Source organism: Pinus tabuliformis, chromosome 7 (assembly GCF_031772625.1).
Source record: "Pinus tabuliformis cultivar Carrire ecotype Pingquan chromosome 7, CPIR1, whole genome shotgun sequence".
Classification (NCBI taxonomy): Eukaryota; Viridiplantae; Streptophyta; class Pinopsida; order Pinales; family Pinaceae; genus Pinus; species Pinus tabuliformis.
In genome coordinates this window covers 1231115207-1231133649 of record NC_142293.1, presented here as the reverse complement: position 1 = coordinate 1231133649, position 18443 = coordinate 1231115207, and the positions used below count along the sequence as shown (strand labels likewise).

The following is an 18443-nucleotide window of genomic DNA, read 5'->3' as shown; positions in this document are numbered from 1 at the left end:
CAACTGCTCAAGCACATGTTGGGACTTGGACTCATATGCACACCTCTTAATTTTATTTTTTTGTTGTTTTTGAGTATTGACATGCCAGGACATGCGGGGTGAGTGTCTGACATGCGTGGGACATATGTTCTTCACCAGACACATTTCCCGCGCATGTCAGACACGTGGGACCTATTACCCCTCAAACTAGCAGGGGTCCTAAAAGGGGATCCTTGAAGGGCCACTACAAGGCTAAGGGCAACAATGGAGTGATAGCCCATTGTCACCTCCTCTAAGGCTCCCTACTCTTTACGGAATTTCACCGATGGGAGGAGACCGTTATGATAAGGATCAAGAAATGGATGGACCAATGATAGGGCGAGGGGTGATCGTGGGAGCCTATTCACAAAAGAGGCTCAAATATGTGGCTTGGTTGTCTTGGAAGACAAGATGGAAGGCTCTCAAGGAAGGGCTTGGGGAGAATTTCAAGGGTTAGGTTTTGAGTATGTCTTATAAAAGAGATCCCTAAAACCTAGAATTCTTGTGGAAACTTGGATTCCAGGTGATCTTTGCAGAATTAACCTTGATTGTGCATGGGACCACACGGGAGGCTCTCAAGAGGTCGAATGATCAATAATACATGTCGTTGGGCCTTCTAAGAAGCCTGATGAAGTCCATAAGTGCCATAATGATGAGCAGGACTCCCAAAAGTAGTGGACAAGGTGTTGGCCCCATATTTTCCAAATAATAAACCTGTGGTGCTCCCAATGGGTGTGGGGGTACACAAGTAATCTCATGGGTCTCCAAGTAGATCAAAGATGCCTGTAGACCATCTGTAATGGCTCAGATGATAATGTAAGTAATGCCACATCAACATACAAGTACTGGGTCATCTGCCAAGTGCATGATACAACTGTGGGGTTGACTGGGCATGGTGAGCCAATTGCATCTTCCTCATCCAATAGATGAAACTCGAGCAATCTTTCAACATCTCTGGGGATCCATGTAATGCTGTCTACTGCTGTGGAGGCCCATGGATCTCTACACACACCCTACATGTGCCAGTGTAGCTCTCTGGAGGGTTAGGACCCCATATAGGGAGACCAAACCCAAAATGGAGACTGTCTGTAATTCTGCATAAAATCCAATGCGTCCCCTTGCCTTTTAGTACAACAAGTCATTTAAAGAAATCGAGTTAAAGAGCTTACAAACCATGGACAATAGGTGGGCACTTGATAATGGCATGCCCTTCCATAGTAGGCTTTGGCATGTGCTAATGTCTCCAAACTCCAAGGGGGGGGTTAACCAAGTGCGCTATTAGGTGGTTTCTACTTTTAAAGGGGATGATATGTCCAAGGTACATCCTTCGATGGTGGTGGCATGTGATAAAGTGGTGGAACAAAGTAGGGTATGGAGGGGGCAATCCTAGATTACATGCCAGGTACCAGGGTAGCTAATAAAGGGGAAGCCCACATTTGGGTATATAATGTATAGGAGGGAGAAATTGTGGTACATGAGTTGCCCTGACCTTGATTTTTCCACCCTTCTTCATATGCCTTTTATGATCTTTCTTTGGTTAACTGCTCAGGGCTCAAGGAGTAAGAGCATGATATGTAAAGTATAGCAGTGGATACCTCCTTTGAGGTGGGGCGGTTCATTGCCCACTAGGGGTTGGGACAATCATGGGTTCCTGAATGATAAAAGGGCTCATCTAGGGCCTATAGGAACCAGGGTGATGGCCATGAAAATGGGGTAGAGCTCATGCAATGGCTTTTTCCCACATGCTAAATGTGTTTGTGACTCAACTTTGTCCCGACCATATTTTGCATTTTGTGGTACATTTTTTTGTTGAATGTTGCCAATTATGCTTTTACTTTTCTTTTTAGTTGCATCAACTTCCAGGGCATCGTTCCAGGCCCGACCAAGGTGTGGGCGAGTGGAAGGGGAGACTAACCCTATGTGGAACCAGTGGAGGAATGTGGACCTAGGTGGGAGAAATAATGAATGGGGTTATAATGAGCGGAGGGTAAGTAATGTATGTGGATGAGGGAGCAAGACCACGCAACCAAAATCGGGGTTTCCCATGAAGTACCATCCCGAGAGCCCAAAGGTCAGTAAAAGAGATCCCACGGGACTAGGGTCCAAGGTTAACATCCAAAAAAGGTCTAGGGGACAAGAGCACAGACCTAGCCCACTCTTTCCGCAAAATCTCCCCATTAATCCATGCCCAAAAGTTTCCATGATAAGTAAACCACAATACTCAATTACCAAATAACAAGGCACACCTTTAGGTTTGGGAGGCCCATCTTCAAACATACGATCATGACAGATGGGCGAGGGACCACATGGCTGGCTCAAGTGGCGAAGAAATGGCGCAATGAGCTAGTTGGTAGCTGCAAGGGGCTGCCGGCTGAGGACCATCTTGGAGAAAAAAATTTCTCCTAGGGATATCACCCACAATATGGTGGGTAACAGGACCCATGTGCCCATGAATCCACATGTCCAACACATGTTCGGGACATGCAGTTCCTATGCAACATGTTTTATTATTAGTTGTCCAACCATATTTATTCATGGTTTTTAAAGCATGTCATGGTAGTGATATTTTTGAATTGAGAAAAATTCAAATCACTTGTCAATTACTATTCTTTTTTGATTTGATTGTGTGGCCTTTATTATTGCAAATGGGTAAGGGTTTGGAAAAGTCATCAATCATAGAGAAGCATTTCTATAACAAGGCCAATACAAAAATAAGATTATAGAATTACTGGGCAATTGTGATGATGTTCGTATGAATTGTAAGTAGTAAATGATTAATGTTTTCCTTATTAAGCTGTAACATAAGTATACAGAGACTGGCTTATGCTAAGAAAAATTCAGAGTAGAACTAAGAGAACAGCATTTAGAATAATTAACCTGCAGTGGACAAAACATAACTTTTTAAAATAAATATGATGTTCATTGCAGTGGTTAGGTTCTAGTTTGGTAACCTGCATACTTTTGATGCATAGGCAGATAACTTTGTGTGATCTATAAAGCTCAAGAAACTAGACTCTCTAGATTGAATCTGAAGGCAGAGGAAATAGATACTTGGTGGATGTGAATCAATTTTTTTTAGGTTCTCTATTTATCTGTCTCTGAAGTTAATCCTCTTAGACTGCCATTTATATTTTGAAGCATCTCAAGTAGAATTATCTCTTAAAACAATTTATGTAAAATTGTAAATGATTCATTGTCATGTACTTTAAACGCTGTACTAGCAGGTCTGATGTTGATTCAGTCATTAAAGCTTCATCAAGCAAAAACACAGACAAAGATGATGTATTGAAATCTCCATTATCACCTGTAAGTATTGTGGACACTCTATTCATTGGTCAAATCTCTATTTGATGTTGAGCTTAGTTTACTATTTGCTGAGGTAATGAGGCTTCTGTTTACGGGCAGATGCATTTGTTTGGGTTATATTTGCACAAAAATAGTTTTGATGTGTAATCCTAGTTACTGGGGAATTTCAACATGATAAATGTATGGGAGTTTGAGCCCACTTTTGTTCTTCAATTGTTACTTATAGCATGTGACCTCTAGAAAACAATAGTAGCTAATGACCTTATGTGAACAGGGTACTACAAAGCTCTATTCTTTGATGTGTTGCTATTTCCCTGCTTAAAGTGGAGATAATGGCATCTGCATACATACACTTTACATAGACATATGTTGTGTTTTATTTTGGGTCACCAATGGCCTCTGCGAACATAAATCTCGCATGGACAGATGTCTTCTATTTTGGATCATTGGTACTTGCTATTTTCACTGATCCTGTTATTATTCTATCATTGAGAAAGTTAGGCAGCTCTCTTCCAATGTTTTCTGTTGTTACATAGATTTTTGGAGGGCTTTTGTCTTTGTACAGAGGGACTCTTTGTTTCAGAGACTTTGTGACATTAGCATCTGATTCTCTCATCATGGCTGTTATAAGGCTTTATGAGACTGCTATTGCCAGACTTGTTATCCTTAGGGCCTTTTTGATTTCATACGGGGCATGAATGGAGTGACGCAGGGTTGTTTCATGCATAGTTTTCAAACTCCGACTCCGACTCGGCCGAGGATCGACTCTGACTCCGACTCCGAAACGGTAATGACTTGGTCGGCTCGATTTCAATGACTCGGTCGTTGTAAAAAATACATTAAATATTTATTTATTTATAAAAAAACATAATTTTAAAGATTTTCATTCATGTTTTCAAACACACAGCATTATAATATAGATGGAAGACAACATATGATCAAAGTAGGCTCATGAACCAATCCATTATATCAAAATGGTACCCAATGGCAATACATAGTCAACTGTCATACATGATCAAAGACTCAAAACAAAAAACACATAACCAAGGAGGCTAGAAATGGCCTCTACAACAAAAGTAATCTGTGACTAGACTCTAGTACTAGTACTACAACTACTTGCTAGTAGCTACTGCCAGAGGAGCCAAGATCATGTCGATCAATCTCTGGAATCTGGATCATCATCAGAGTCAGATCGGGGGCCCCATGGCTCCTCATCATCATCATCATCATCTCCAACTGCAGCTGTAGAAGTGGTACCACTAGCAAGCTGTGCAATTGCAGCAGATGCAAGCTGAGATAGAGTAGATATGCGGCTGTGCTTCTGTCGTGGCTGAGTAGAGGAAGCACCTACAACTGGAGTCCTTGCTGGCTGTGAGATTGAGGCTGGTGGATTGGGATTTGCATTCAACTGAACAACATGTTCAAGTTCAACTGATGTCTCGATATCTAAATCTAAATCAAGATCCTCATCAGGATCAAACTCTGCTGGACGACTCTCCACTACCCAATCTGATGTTGGATCAATGTCTTCCAACACAATGGGATCTGAATCAGGTCTTTTGTTCAGCAAATGGTTTCGTCTGAGCCGGAGGTTGTATTGGACATAAACTAGATCATTTAACCGTTTTTGATCCAAACGGTTTCTCTTCTTTGTGTTACTTGGGAGTAGGAGTGAAAACGGGAGCGGGAGCGACATTTTTAGAAGCTCCTGGGTTGGGAGCGAATCCCAGAGGAGTTCGACAACCAATGTCACTAACATCAAGGTACATAGAGGGATTGGTGCTCTTGATTAAATACGAGTTCCATACCCTAATACATGACAAATTCAATGGAAACATTGCAATCCTCCAATCTTGAAATCCTGAAAAACTGATAAGTCTACTGGATTTTGAATGAAATCTAAAATTCTACTTTCTCCATATGAAATCCAATGAGGCCGAAACCACTCTCAAACATCTTGAGTCATTTCATGGTAATGTTAAAAATTTAAGTAAAAGGATGAAAATGAAGATTAAGGAGAATGTCACTTTTACTTTAAGAATTTAACATTACCATGAAATTTGAATAGCATATCAATAGTAGAGAGCATTTGAGTGTGTTAAATAGGGTTTCGGAGGGGGAAATGGACCCCAAATAACATTTAGCTAATTCATAAAACACCTTGAAGTCCAAACCAATCAGCGAACCCCTTAAAATTTTCATTAAAATAATGTTAAATCGTTGTTTTAGTGGGTTATGGGCCACTGTTTATGACTCAGCCGAGTCAGTACGGGAAACGGCCGAGTTGGCCGAGTCAGCCATGACTCGGCCAACCAAGCCGTTTTTTGTACCGAGTCACTCCGGAGGGCAATGGAACGGACCAACTCGGTCGTTTCCGTTTCGAAACGACCGTTTTTTAAAACTATGGTTTCATGTTGCCAATCTCTTGTGGTGCCTACATTGCTGATCTAGAGACCTACTTCAGGGAGCACTCACATGCTGATGATGGTTGCGTTATACATCAGGTCTTGATTCTCCTAAATCTTTTATGTGGACGACGCTGTCCTCCTAACATCAACCCTCGAGCTCTTATAAAGGCAACTAGATGTCCTTGTTGGTTTCTGCAACTGTAGGCCTCAGCAAGACTAAGGTCACCCTCTTAAATACAGTAAAAAAATGCCATAGCAGACCTTTTCTTTTCTAGAGGACGTGAAATGAGATCACCATAGTTTATTAGTACCACTTATTTGGTGGTCCACTTCACAGGCCCCTAGTTGCCAGGTTTTGTTCGAGGCTTTCTCTGAAACCCCAACTTAGCAAGGTGTTGTCTCTGTTCATGCTTGAGTGGCAAGCTTCCACACGTATGTCTAGGACATCTTGGTTAAGATGCATCTTTCAACACGACTATCAAGCCATTCTTTCTCTATGGGGTTGAGATTTGTGGCTATATCTTGCTACCTACTAGGTGGGCACGCATTAAGTATAGTGTCTCATGTTGCTGTGGAGGATCCAATGCAAGTGAACAACCTCACAAGCCATTGTACATGCTGAGTTTGGTGCCCATCCTACTCCTTGACAATGTTTGAAGACTGGTTTCCTTCTCATCGGGGTTTTACCATGGCTATTTCAATGTCAAGATGTGATAGATACCCTTACCTAGCCCTTTGCTTCTCGATGGAGATTGTCCATTCCCTTGCCCTTTTCTCCGTGATAGAGATCAGCGCCACTCCCTTGGGATAACAAGTTTGGGTCTCTGAAGCCTCTTCATTGTGTCAATCCATTGAACGTCTGCCCCCTTAAGTTATTCGTTGGATGGTCCTGGTCTTCTTATTTCTCTCCCTGTGGAGATCAGTAGAGTGATCCAAGATGACATTTACTGACAACATATACAAGGTACTTAGGTCTCCCCTTTCCCAGCTCTTGGTCCTGGGATGGTCTTCCACTTAAGCAATTTATGAGCTCGAGGGATGGTCTCATTGTATGTCTCATATATAATTGATAGCATTGGTCTCATGGCCTCAACTTCCCATATCATGTAGTTCAGGGTAGGCTCTCATCAACATTGGATTGAGTTTGAGCATTGTATCACACGAGAGTAGAGGGTATGTTAGCTACGGTGTTTGTAGGTGGAATCAGAGGAACATTTCGTTTTCAGATGCCCCATTTGTAACAATCTAGGGCAATTTTTTGCACTAGGGTTTTGTCGGATTTCAACAAAATTCTTATTTCAATACATAGTTAAGTCCATACAAGTAACATTCTCTTCAGTAAATAGTGCCAATTTCTTCAAACTAAATAGAGCAATGAATTTTATAGCAGTAAACCTCAATAATGCAATGTATTGTTTATAGATCCATTCTGATAGGGTAATATGATCCACATTCAACAATCTGCAACAATTTGACAAAACCCTAACCAAAAATTTAACTTCTTCTAACTGCTAAACCCTAAATGAAACCTAGACTGTTCAAAAAATTACTGAGTTTGCCTCAGATCTGGAGTAGTTCTCTGTCTAAGTCCTTAGAATCGCTTCCTTATTCTGTTACAGGATCTGTCCAAACTCCCTATAATTGCTGGCCACAAAACCCTGTTATAGGATCTGTCCTACGACTTCCGCAACGAATGGTCTGCTCTTCTTCAAGAGTCCACGAAATGATCATAGAGGGACCCGCTTCATTCACAAAAAATCTCGCTTCACTAGCGAAGTCACTACAGAAGCTTGCCAACACTTTCGGTCTGCCATAGAGGCCTTGAATTCGTCCTCACTTAATTTCAATACCCTGATCTACCCTAGAAGTAATTGCTCCGAGAGGCGCTCTACAACCCAGTATAGGGTAGATGTGTAGGTGTAATGTAAGAAAGTTTGTAAACATTTTTACATGTTGGCTCAATATGTTGAATTTATAAAAGGTAACAGATTTGTTAAAACTAATATAGAACCCAATATGGGCTAGATGTTGTAGTGTTCGTAAAATGTTAAAAGTGATAAAAATAATAAAATTTAATTTTTTTATGTTGTAATTTTGTTTTTATTCATAAAATTATGAATAACCTTTTAGATAAAAGAAAATCATAATATACATATCACATTAAAATATATAACATATAAATAGTAGCTATAAGTTAAGATCCATTTACTTTATAAATTAAAATAATGATTATCTAACCATATGTAAATTTAATTAATAAGCACATAAAAACATTAATACTTACAATATAATAATATTTTTAACCATGGATATTCATGCCCACTTTACCATAGATATTATTAACTTGTAAATAGGCTTTGTTACAATACTATGGGCCAATACCATAGCTCACCAATACCACATGCCCAAAAACCATCTCTCATTTCACAATCAAAATATTTTATAATTACTTTCGAGATATATCTAAACCCTCTATCACATTAAATTATATAAGATATAAATAATAGCTATAAATTAAGATCCATTTCACCATATAAATTAAAATAATAATTTTGTAACCAACATAAAAACTTAATACTTACACTATAATAAGATTTTTAATCATGGATATTCACCCTCATTTTCCCATGGATTTTATTAACTTGTAAATAGGCTTTGTTATAATACCATGGCTTATCAATATCATATGCGCAAAAACTATCTCTCAATTTTCAATCAAAATATATTATATATTTTTAAATTTAATTTTATTACATTTTTGCATGAAGAGGCACTCTCTAGCCTAGTTTAGAAGAGATGTTGTAATGTCCTACTATGTTATGTTATCAAAACATTTTGACTTGGTTAAATTACATAAAAATAAAAGTAAAAAAATAAAATTATTAATTAAAACATTTTGGCAAAGCAAAATTACACAAAAATGAAAATTAAATTAAAGAAAAAATTAATAAGATTATTAAGTACAATTTTTAATTATTAATACTAAACGGATTCGTTCAAAAGGGCCGACATGTCGCGAATCCGACGAATCCGACATGATTCGTGCCAATTCGTGTCTGGAAATCGGACACAACGGACGTGTCGCGAATCCGTCGAATCCGACATGATTCGTGCCAATCGGGACATGTCGTGTTTGATTGGGGCACAATTGAATCCGGATCGTGTCCCGATTTCTGGAAACGAATCCATAAAATGTCACCCGCGTGGCGTTAAAAGACGAATTTGTTGTTGTTTTTTTTCACTTTCACTTCTCTATTTTGCTGTGGGTTTGCTGTGAGAGTTTTGGAGCAAGGAGCAAAGGGTGTGGGAATGTTTTCAAGGAGATTCAAACAACAGGTAAGTGAATTTCCTCTCTATTTTTTTGCATTTTTATTACAACAATTTGCATATGCATTTCTTTTACAAATTTGTGCATTTTTTGTTTATTTTTTTATAGTGTTCATCGCTCAATCAAGGGAAACAGGGAAGGGGCAAAGGAAGGGGAAGAATGCCCCCATTGGAGATGCCCTCCTCTCCTAATTTCATCATAGTCTGCTGCAAGTACTCCCTCTATTGCAAGTAATGTCGAGGGAAGACTTCCTCCTCAATGTAACATTGAGAAATATCCCTTGTGGAAATATGTTACAAGAGAACAAGGTGAAGGGAGGAGGCAATGTGAATTGGAGATGAAACTTTTGCCACAATACTTTCACGATCACATATTTCCGTGTGAGAGGCCATTTGTTGGCTTTACCAGGTTGTGGAGTTGGAGCTTGTACAAAAGTGGCTTTACAAAAGAGGAAAGAAATGGAAAGAGAGTCCAATGTTGGTATGGCAAATGTGGCTGCAAAATTAAAAAAAAAACCAAGAACGATGACTCCTTTCCATTTTTGAGGAAAGGCAACAACAAATTCCCATTTGAGAGTTCTAGCGGGGGACAAGCAGCGAAAAGAAAGGCAATTTCACTTGGTCCAATGGACAAGATTCTTCAAAAGGAGAGACGAGAAGAGCTTGATCTCACCATTGCCTTTTTTCTATCAAAACTTCATATCCTTTAATGTTGCACGTTCACCTTATTTATTGAGATGTGCCAAGTTCTAATTCAAGGGGCTCCATTAGGGTATGTATATCCTTTAATGTTGCACATTCACCTTATTTATTGAGATGTGCCAAGTTCTAATTCAAGGGGCTCCATTAGGGTATGTGTCTCCTGGTTCAGAGAAACTTAGAACCACATTGTTGACTAAGGAAAAAAAAGAGGTGCAAAAAATGCTTGAGCGTATTAAAGCATCATGGCCAACATCTGGGGTTAGCATTGTTTTTGATGGATGGACAAATCCAGCACGACACCCACTCATCAACTTCATGGTGTCTTCCTTGAATGGTCCAGTTTTCTTGAAAGCAGTGGATGCACTTGGAGAATACAAGGATGCACAATATATGGGTGAGTTGTTTATTAAAGTTATTGAAGATGTAGGTGTTGATTCTTGTGTGCAAATCATTACAAATAATGTACTTGTTTGCAAGGCTGCTGGCATGATTGTGGAAGCTAAATATCCACAAGTGTTTTAGACACCTTGCATTGTCCATTCATAAAACTTAGCACTGAAATCCATTGCTTCTGATATGCTTTGGATTGGTGACATTATTGAGGATGCACGCCATATTCGTAACTTTGTACAAAATCATACAAATGCCCTCACTATCTACAAGGAGTACAACAATCTATCATTGTTGAAGATTGCGGATACACGGTTTGCCTCTTCATTCATCATGTTGAAGAGGTTGAGGGAGGTCAAGACCGCTCTTGAGGCCATGGTTATTTCAGATTTTTGGTCTTTTTGGAGAAAGACAGATCAAGTTGCCTCTAAAAGAGTGAAGGACATAGTGCTAGATGATGCTTGGTGGGAGAGGTTAGATCTACTTATTTAGATCATGGACCCTATCATTTATTTGCTTCGATTTGCAGATACAGACCAACCCATCTTAGGAGAGGTTTATGAGGGATGGGATTCCATGATTGAGTCCGCGAGGAGCATTATTTTACAGAGTGAGTGCCCCGAGTATGAAACATCACTAGAGGCCTTCTTCACCTCTATACAAAATATTTTTGTCAGCAGATGGGACAAGAATTGCACACCTTTATGTTGTTTGGCTCACTCATTGAACCAAAAATACTACAGCTATGAGTGGCTAAATGGTGGACCTTCCCGTAGATTCCCTCCTCACATGGATGGTGAAATCTCACAGTGGAGGAAAGATGCATTCAGGCAGGTTTTTCAGGATAGAGCATTGCTTGATGGGGTGGAGGATGCCTTCGTAGAGTTTTCCACTGGCACTAGTCGATTTGCAGGATATGATTTGATTAGAGACAGGGGGGCTAAGAAGCCCTATTCTTGGTGGGCAAATCATGGGGCAACAAGCCCTCTCTATAGTAGTTAACCACGAGGCTCCTCAGGTGACTTCATCCTCTTGTTGCGAGAGGAACTGGAGCACATATGGGAATTTGTATAGTGTTAAGAAGAGCAGGCTTGAGCAGTACAAGGCAGAGACAATGGTGTATGTGCACACCAACCTTCGTCTTATTTACAAGCATAGGGATGAGTGGTTGAAGGGAAAGACAAAGATGTGGGATGTCTTTCCTGATGATATGGGTCTGGACAACAGTGTTGAGTTGGCATTGGCCAACATGGATCTCAATGATCCAGTGCTAGAGCCTGTCAGATTTGATGATGGTGACACTGTAGAGGGGTCATCCTCCACACCAACAGATGCAAAGATGACCTTGGATACAGGGGAGGAGGATGCAGCAGAGGAGAGCAGTGGTGACCATGATGATCAGGACAGTGATGTTGATTTTGATGATGACTATGAGGATTGATGACTCATGAGTCATGAGCTACCCACTGCCTTGAGGCTTGGATACTTGTACTTGTTTTGTATTTTCTATTTTTATATGCCATTGGCATTGCACTACCTATGTAACACATTTTGATTTTGTTGACTTAATGAGAAAACTACAGTTGTCAGTATCTTTATCTTACTATCTTGTCTTTCTCCTATTGGATCATTGATGAATTGAATATGTATTATGAATTTATGATTTATCATTTATGTGACATGTCACAAATTACAACTGTATTTGAATTTTGTATGTCTTATGCATAATGTTACTTTGTAAACAGTAAAACTTACATCTAGATGAAGATCTATGTTTGAAATCAATGAATTTGTATCATGAATGAGAATTTGTGTAATAAATATATAATTTTTAATATGTGTGTATATATATATTTAATAAAATAATATATAACCTATCCGAACGGGCCCTATTCCGGGGGGTCAACGTGCCCGTATCCGACACTCGAATCCCTGTATCTGTTGAATCCCGAATCCACGTGTCAGGTGACTTAGATTAATAGTTAAACCAACTTAGATCCATCTTAACTACGGATCTATCAAGCTCCAAGAGGGATCAAATCTTTCGAGATGCAAACCTTTCCTCAAGTTTTGCACTCAAAAAAGAGGTTTGCACCTCGAGAGATTTGATCCCTCTTGGTGCTTGATAGATCCATAGTTAAGATTGATCTAAGCTGGTCATAAGTCAATTATCAAAACCTCGCATGACTAGATGTGTACCTGATTTGTCCCTTACTTGATTTCGGTGTGCTACAAGAATATATAATATGCCTGCTTCAATGTTAGTCTGCTCAGAATTTAAGATTAACTCGCATGGCCCAGAAGTGAATTCAGATAGATGGGTTTTGCTTTAGAACGAAATTGCTTGTCTTAATGAACATCCTTAGACCAGAGAATTCACTTAGTAACCTTGTTCCAAAATAAGTAGAGAATAGAAAGAATAATTTATTAACTATGGTGGAATCTTTAACCACCTAAATTGATAGGAGAGAAGGGGTCTTAAAACCCTCAGAGCTAAGCTCAAGAAAACAGATCAAATGATTCACAATTTATGATGATTCGATCTCAACTCCTCTCTTATTTATACATTTCTTCGTGGGCTTCAAGATGTGAGGGATTGTGGGTGCGTTTTTACCCCTTTATCAAGATATGCTGATCCGTCTCTCAATAATCCTCAATTTGAAGAGGACATTATAGTCCCCCCTTCCCGAAATTGTTTTCCCTCAAGCAATTGAAGATTTGGGTGCTGTGAAATTTGTTCTCCTTCCCATGCGACGTCCTCTTTTGGTAAATTCTTCCATTTGATAAGGTATTCTAGAATTACTCGTCCTCTTAACTTCTTTTCTCGTACGACCTTGATTGTTTCTAGACTCAATTCTAGTTGTCCCTCATTTAATGGTGGCAATTCGATAGAGGGGTAGTAAACTGTTGTCCCACAACCTTCTTGAGACATGAGACATGGAAGACATTATGGATTCTGTTGTTTCTTGGTAATTCTAACTCATTTGTCACTTTGCTAATCCCTCGGAAAACATTGTAAGGTCCATAAAACCTTGGTTTCAACTTTTCTGCACCGCTTTTATTTAGTGTAGATTGTCTATAGGGCTGCAATCTCAAGAAAACGAGGTCTCCCACCTCAAAACTGTGTTCTGTTCGATGCTGGTTTGTGTACATGTTTTTCCGATTTTGAGCAGCCTGCATGTTTTCCTTGAGTACCCTGAGAATGTCCTGACTCTCTTGTATCTAGTCTTTAGCAATTGGTGCCTTGCTATCTCCAAAAATCTTGTCGATAAAGGATGGTGCATCATACCCATATAGTGCTCTGAAAGGCATCATCCCAATGGATAAATGGTAAGTGGTATTGTAGCAATGCTCCCCAAGGTACAACCATTTGATCCATGCTTTTTGCTGACTTGTCACCTAATTACATAAGTAGCCCTCAATCTACTTATTCACGATTTCTGTCTGACCATTTGTTTGTGGGTGGCAACTAGTGCTAGGGGTTAATTCTGTTCCCATTAGCCTAAAAAGCTCTTGTCGGAATGCACCCATAAATTTGCTATCTCGATTGTTGACTATATTTTTAGGTAGTCCATGCCACATGGAGTTTGAAAACTTCTTTGAAAAATAGTTTTGCTGCTTGTTTGGCCGACTAATCAGCTGAGATTGCAAAGAAGTGTACGAATTTTGTCAACCTGTCCACCATGGTGTAGATACAATCTTTACCTTGTGCTTTGGGTAGCCTTGTGATGAAGTCCATTGACATGCTCTCCTATTTTTGTTCTAGAATTAGTAGAGGTTGGAGAAGACTTGCAGGATGTGTGTGCTCGACCTTATTATGTTGGCATATCACACATTCCTTGACATATTTCATCACATCTTCCTTGACCTTTCAATGAAAATCGTTCCCTAATTTGTCGGTAGGTTTTGAAGAACCCCTGATGTCTAGGTGATGGAATGTCATTCGTAACTTTCAAAATTTTCTCCTTGAGTTCGGATTCATGAACCAAGTATATCCTATCTTTATAGTGAATAATATCATTGAATCTTTTGTAACTGTCATCTTGAATGAGTCTCTCGGCCAGTGCACATGCAAACTGTTTTTTGGCATATTCTGCTAAGAGATGAGCCTTCCAATCTTTTGTAAGCTCCATGAGGGAACATATTGCCGGTTTCCTGGAAAGTGCATCGGTCACAACATTCTTCTTCCCCTTCACATACTTAATATCAAAATCGTAGGCTTGGACCTTACCACTTCTGTTGTCGTTCGTTCAAGTCCTTTTGCTCCAAGAAATGATGCATCCTGTTGTGTTCTGTCCTGACTATGTACCTGTTTCCCACAAAATATTGTCTGAACTTTGCCAAAGCGTGCATTATAGCTAACATCTCCTTTTGTATATGGAGTAAAGATTTTTTGCATCCTGGAGCTTTTGACTTTTGAATGCAATGGGGTGGCCACTTTGCATTAAGACAACCCCTTTTCCGTTTCCCGATGCATTACATTCTAATACAAAGGCTTGACTAAAGTTGGGGAGGGCCAAGACTGGACATGAGGTCATCACTCCTTTGAGCTTGTTAAATGTTTTGTTTGATTCTTCCATCCACCTGAATGCTGCTTTCTTTGTCATTTCTGTTAATGGTGTGCTTAATTGAGAGTATCCTTTGACAAATCGTCAGTAATAGCTGCAAATCCCAAAAAGCCTCATAACTTAGTCAGATTCTTGAGTGTGGGCGAATATAATATTGCCTGAATCTTCTCTTGATGAACCTATACTCCCTTTGCACTAATTATATGCCCCAAATAAAGAATTTCTGTCATTTTGTTGAAGATTGTAGCCATGGTTGACATATCCATCAATAAAAATTAAAGGAAGAAAAAGAAAATCAAAATTGTAAATTTGAATTTATTATTTTCCGTCCAAATTGCCATGTCGACCTCAAATTGTCTTAGGTTGGCTGGGCCCTAAGAGGCACCCATTCGACCCCCATGAAAGTCTATATAAAGAGAGGCTTCCTCCATCGTTTGGACACATCAATGTCTCTTATTGAGCTCTGATCCAGCGAAGGTGGGAACAAGAGGAGGAGGCCGGAATTTCAGGAAGGGCTGAACATTCAGGGAGGGTTGAAATCTTAGGAGCTTGGATTTTGCCTTGGCATTTCATCATGATCTTTATTACTAGTTGGCTATCGTCTTGCTATTGTTATTTATGATGTATTGATGTACTATGAGCTCTCTCTCTCTCTCTCTCTCTCTCATAAGGAAGATTTTTTCTGGGTTTTCCCCTTGCCTTAGGTCTAATTTATGTGTCTCTTGTTTCATGGTTTATTTTATTGCTCTTTCATGGTTTAATGGTTGATTAACAGCTTAATGTTAAATGGAAACTAATAATGATCATGTCAAGCTATCAACTGTTCAAGCAAATTTGTTTTAATTATCCCCTAGCAAAATTTAACATGGTATCAGAGCTGGGGGGCATTGAATAACAATCATTGAGCAGTTTGAAGTCCAATTTTATCATAAGAAGACACCGAGTAAAGGATGTAAGAGAAGCTACAGCGAAAAGGTGATTCTGTTCTAGGTCCGAGTTTACTGTGGTTTGGAGGTATGTCTTCTTTGTATGCATTCGGGTTAACTCAAGGTTTGTAGCAGCCAAGTTCTGTTCTTGTTTCGGTCTAGAATATCTCTGTTCTGCGAGGTTTTATATCTGTGATTGTAGTCATGTATTTGGCCTAGAAGCAAACCTAATCTATCTCAGTCAACGAAGGAAGGCTGAAAAGTGCGAGTTACTACAAGTAAAGGCCAAGGTATCTGTCGCTGATTTGGTAGGCCGAGAGGCCTGTAATAAATTTGAGATTGAAGCCCGAGTTTCCTTAGCTGGTGCAAAGAGGAAGCCTGGAAGGCAAAGAAGGCTGCTATAGGTACGGAGATGATGCGCTAGTCCAGTGACGAGTTGGCAGGTCGCTAAGTTCAATACAGTATATAATGGTTGATGTTTTGTAGAAAATTTGCTGTGGTGATTGGGTCTGTCCTTATCCTAAATTGAAGTTCAAACAATATGCGAATTCTATGGCATCAAGTGAGCATCTTTGCGGTATTGTACGCAAGTCTCTCTTAGGCACATGATCTCTGTGCCATCCAAATTTCCTGAGGCTCCTCTTCCCTGATGATATGCGAACTATTATGGTTCCCATCCAGATCACTTGAATTTTCGATTTCTATGATTAGTATGTGATCCTCTCTGCGAAGATGATCACCTATTTCAGTGTGGACCTAAGGCTATGGGTTATGGTTAAAGGCAAAGTCCGAGTGGCAGCCGAAGGTAAGTAATGACACCTTTCTGCGATATTTGTCTTGTGCAAATATGAAGCCTACTCTTTTGTGGACAACTAGTGATGATTGAGCTCCAAGTATTATCATAATGTGAGATCTTTGTGCATGATTCAAGCCTTATGTAAAGTTGACTTATTTATGTTCCTACCAGAATCTGCTTGTGTATTTCTTGTGGTTTGGCAGTTGAGATCCCTTGAACGAGAGGCCTAAACCAATACTTACTCTTTGCGTCCAAGGAAGGCTGTACTTTAGAGTGGCATTATAAAAATTGCAAGCTGCCATTCTTTTGGTGGGGAACCTAAGCCTTCTCTATGAGAGTCCCTATGGATCTGAACTCTATGGGACGTTACTCTATTATGCATGTGAGGGAGCCTTAGATAGTCATGTAAGCAGGCCTCTTTTTTTGGCTCCCTTATGCTAGATCTGTGGCATCTTGTCTCTCTGAAATGGTGCGAAGTAGGGCTGAGCAAAGGTCTGTAGCAGAACGTGCAATGTAAGCAAGTCTCATGAAACTGTGAGCTATTTTCTATGGTCTATTTCCACTCTAGTCAGACGAATCTTCTATGTTTCGTTCCATTATGATTCAAGTCCATCTTTATGTGAGCTTATCTGAAGAATATAGCATGAAGACTGAGGCTCATTTCACTATATGCAATCTGTGGCCTATTTGTCTGTGTTTGTGGCCTATCCTTAGATCTGTGACTCCTTGCAAAAATCTGAAGTTTGCGGAGCCTTGTTCTCTGAGTCTAATTGTAGAAGAAGCAGTCCGTGATGCATAAAACTAAAGTTTGTACATCCTTATTGAGGTTGAAGATCTTCTCTGTATATGATGTCACCCAAATCTGAGAAGATTGAAATCTATGGCCTGCAGTTTGAATCCATTGCTGTTACAGATCTATGGTTTTGAGACTGCTTAGGGGTCACCCTATTATATTCATATAGGACGTCATCTCTTTGAACAATTGGGTCAAGGCTGACCCGATTGCAAGAAGCCGACAAGGTCTATCCTCCTCTCAATGCGATCAAGATTGTTGAAATTTCTCAAAATAGTTTATGTTGGATGCCTCTATATCTCATTGGTTATTCAAGTGTATTAAGTCACTGCTTTTGTTATGCCTAAGATCTGGTAGAAAAGGAGCATTAACATTGACGTTGTAGTTTTGAAAGAAAGGAAGAAATAATAAAAAGGACAAGATCCCTTTTAGAGCTTAAAAGCCTGGTCAAATTGCTGTTAAGGATCTAAGATTTGATCAGGTTGCAGCATCTAGGGTTTGGAGCACTGAATGTCTGACCTGTGTTTTGGATACCCTTGTAAGGATCTGATTAGGAATGCCCTTAGGTCTATGATCAAATCTCTTCTAATGCTGTCAGTATGGGTAGTGAAGTTGGTCAAAAGGCAAGGGTGTATGTTTCATGTCTAGGTTTTGTGAACCCTAGACCAATTTGAGAAATTATTAGGGTTTGGAGTTGAAAACCCTAACTATACATCTCGCAAAACCCTAGCCAATCAAACGTTGACCCTATCTAGCCAAATAGGGTTTGAGAAATCCTCGGGTTTATTACCTGATTGCTTATGCTTAAGAAGACTTGACATGCTGATATGGTTGATTTGCAGGATGATGCTAGAAGACTAAAATTAAGAGGGTGCTGTCATGCCCTCAAAGATTGACTCTCTTTAATAAAGTGGACTTGGGCTCCTTGATGAGTTGAGTGAGATTGACTAGACTTATGAAGACTAAGGTCAAGAGGGAGCTGACACACTCTCAAGAGATAAGTACCTTTCAATTATTTCTATTATTTCATTATGAGTCTCTTTCTCTCTGTATATCTTGCCTGGCTGTATTTGTTCTTCCATGGCCTCCTAGTGAGGATTGCAGGTGCATATTGAAGACTGCCAGGGCTGTGGCAGCAGATGAAGGAGGTTGGAAGAAAAAAGACAAGAAGACTCATGATTGGATGAGTTTTTGGACTTAGAGGGAGTA

The 18443-nt window shown here is 39.7% G+C and overlaps 1 protein-coding gene across 2 annotated transcripts in view; it reads left to right on the top strand.

Annotated features, from left to right (window-relative positions):
* Nucleotides 1-18443, top strand: part of LOC149251825 (uncharacterized) — a 200148-nt gene that overhangs the window by 19262 nt on the left and 162443 nt on the right. For both annotated transcript variants that reach the window (XM_089459587.1, XM_089459586.1), the window contains exon 3: nt 3243-3324. In XM_089459587.1, coding sequence (XP_089315713.1) covers nt 3243-3324 — 82 coding nt within the window. The remainder of the gene's footprint in view (nt 1-3242; nt 3325-18443) is intronic.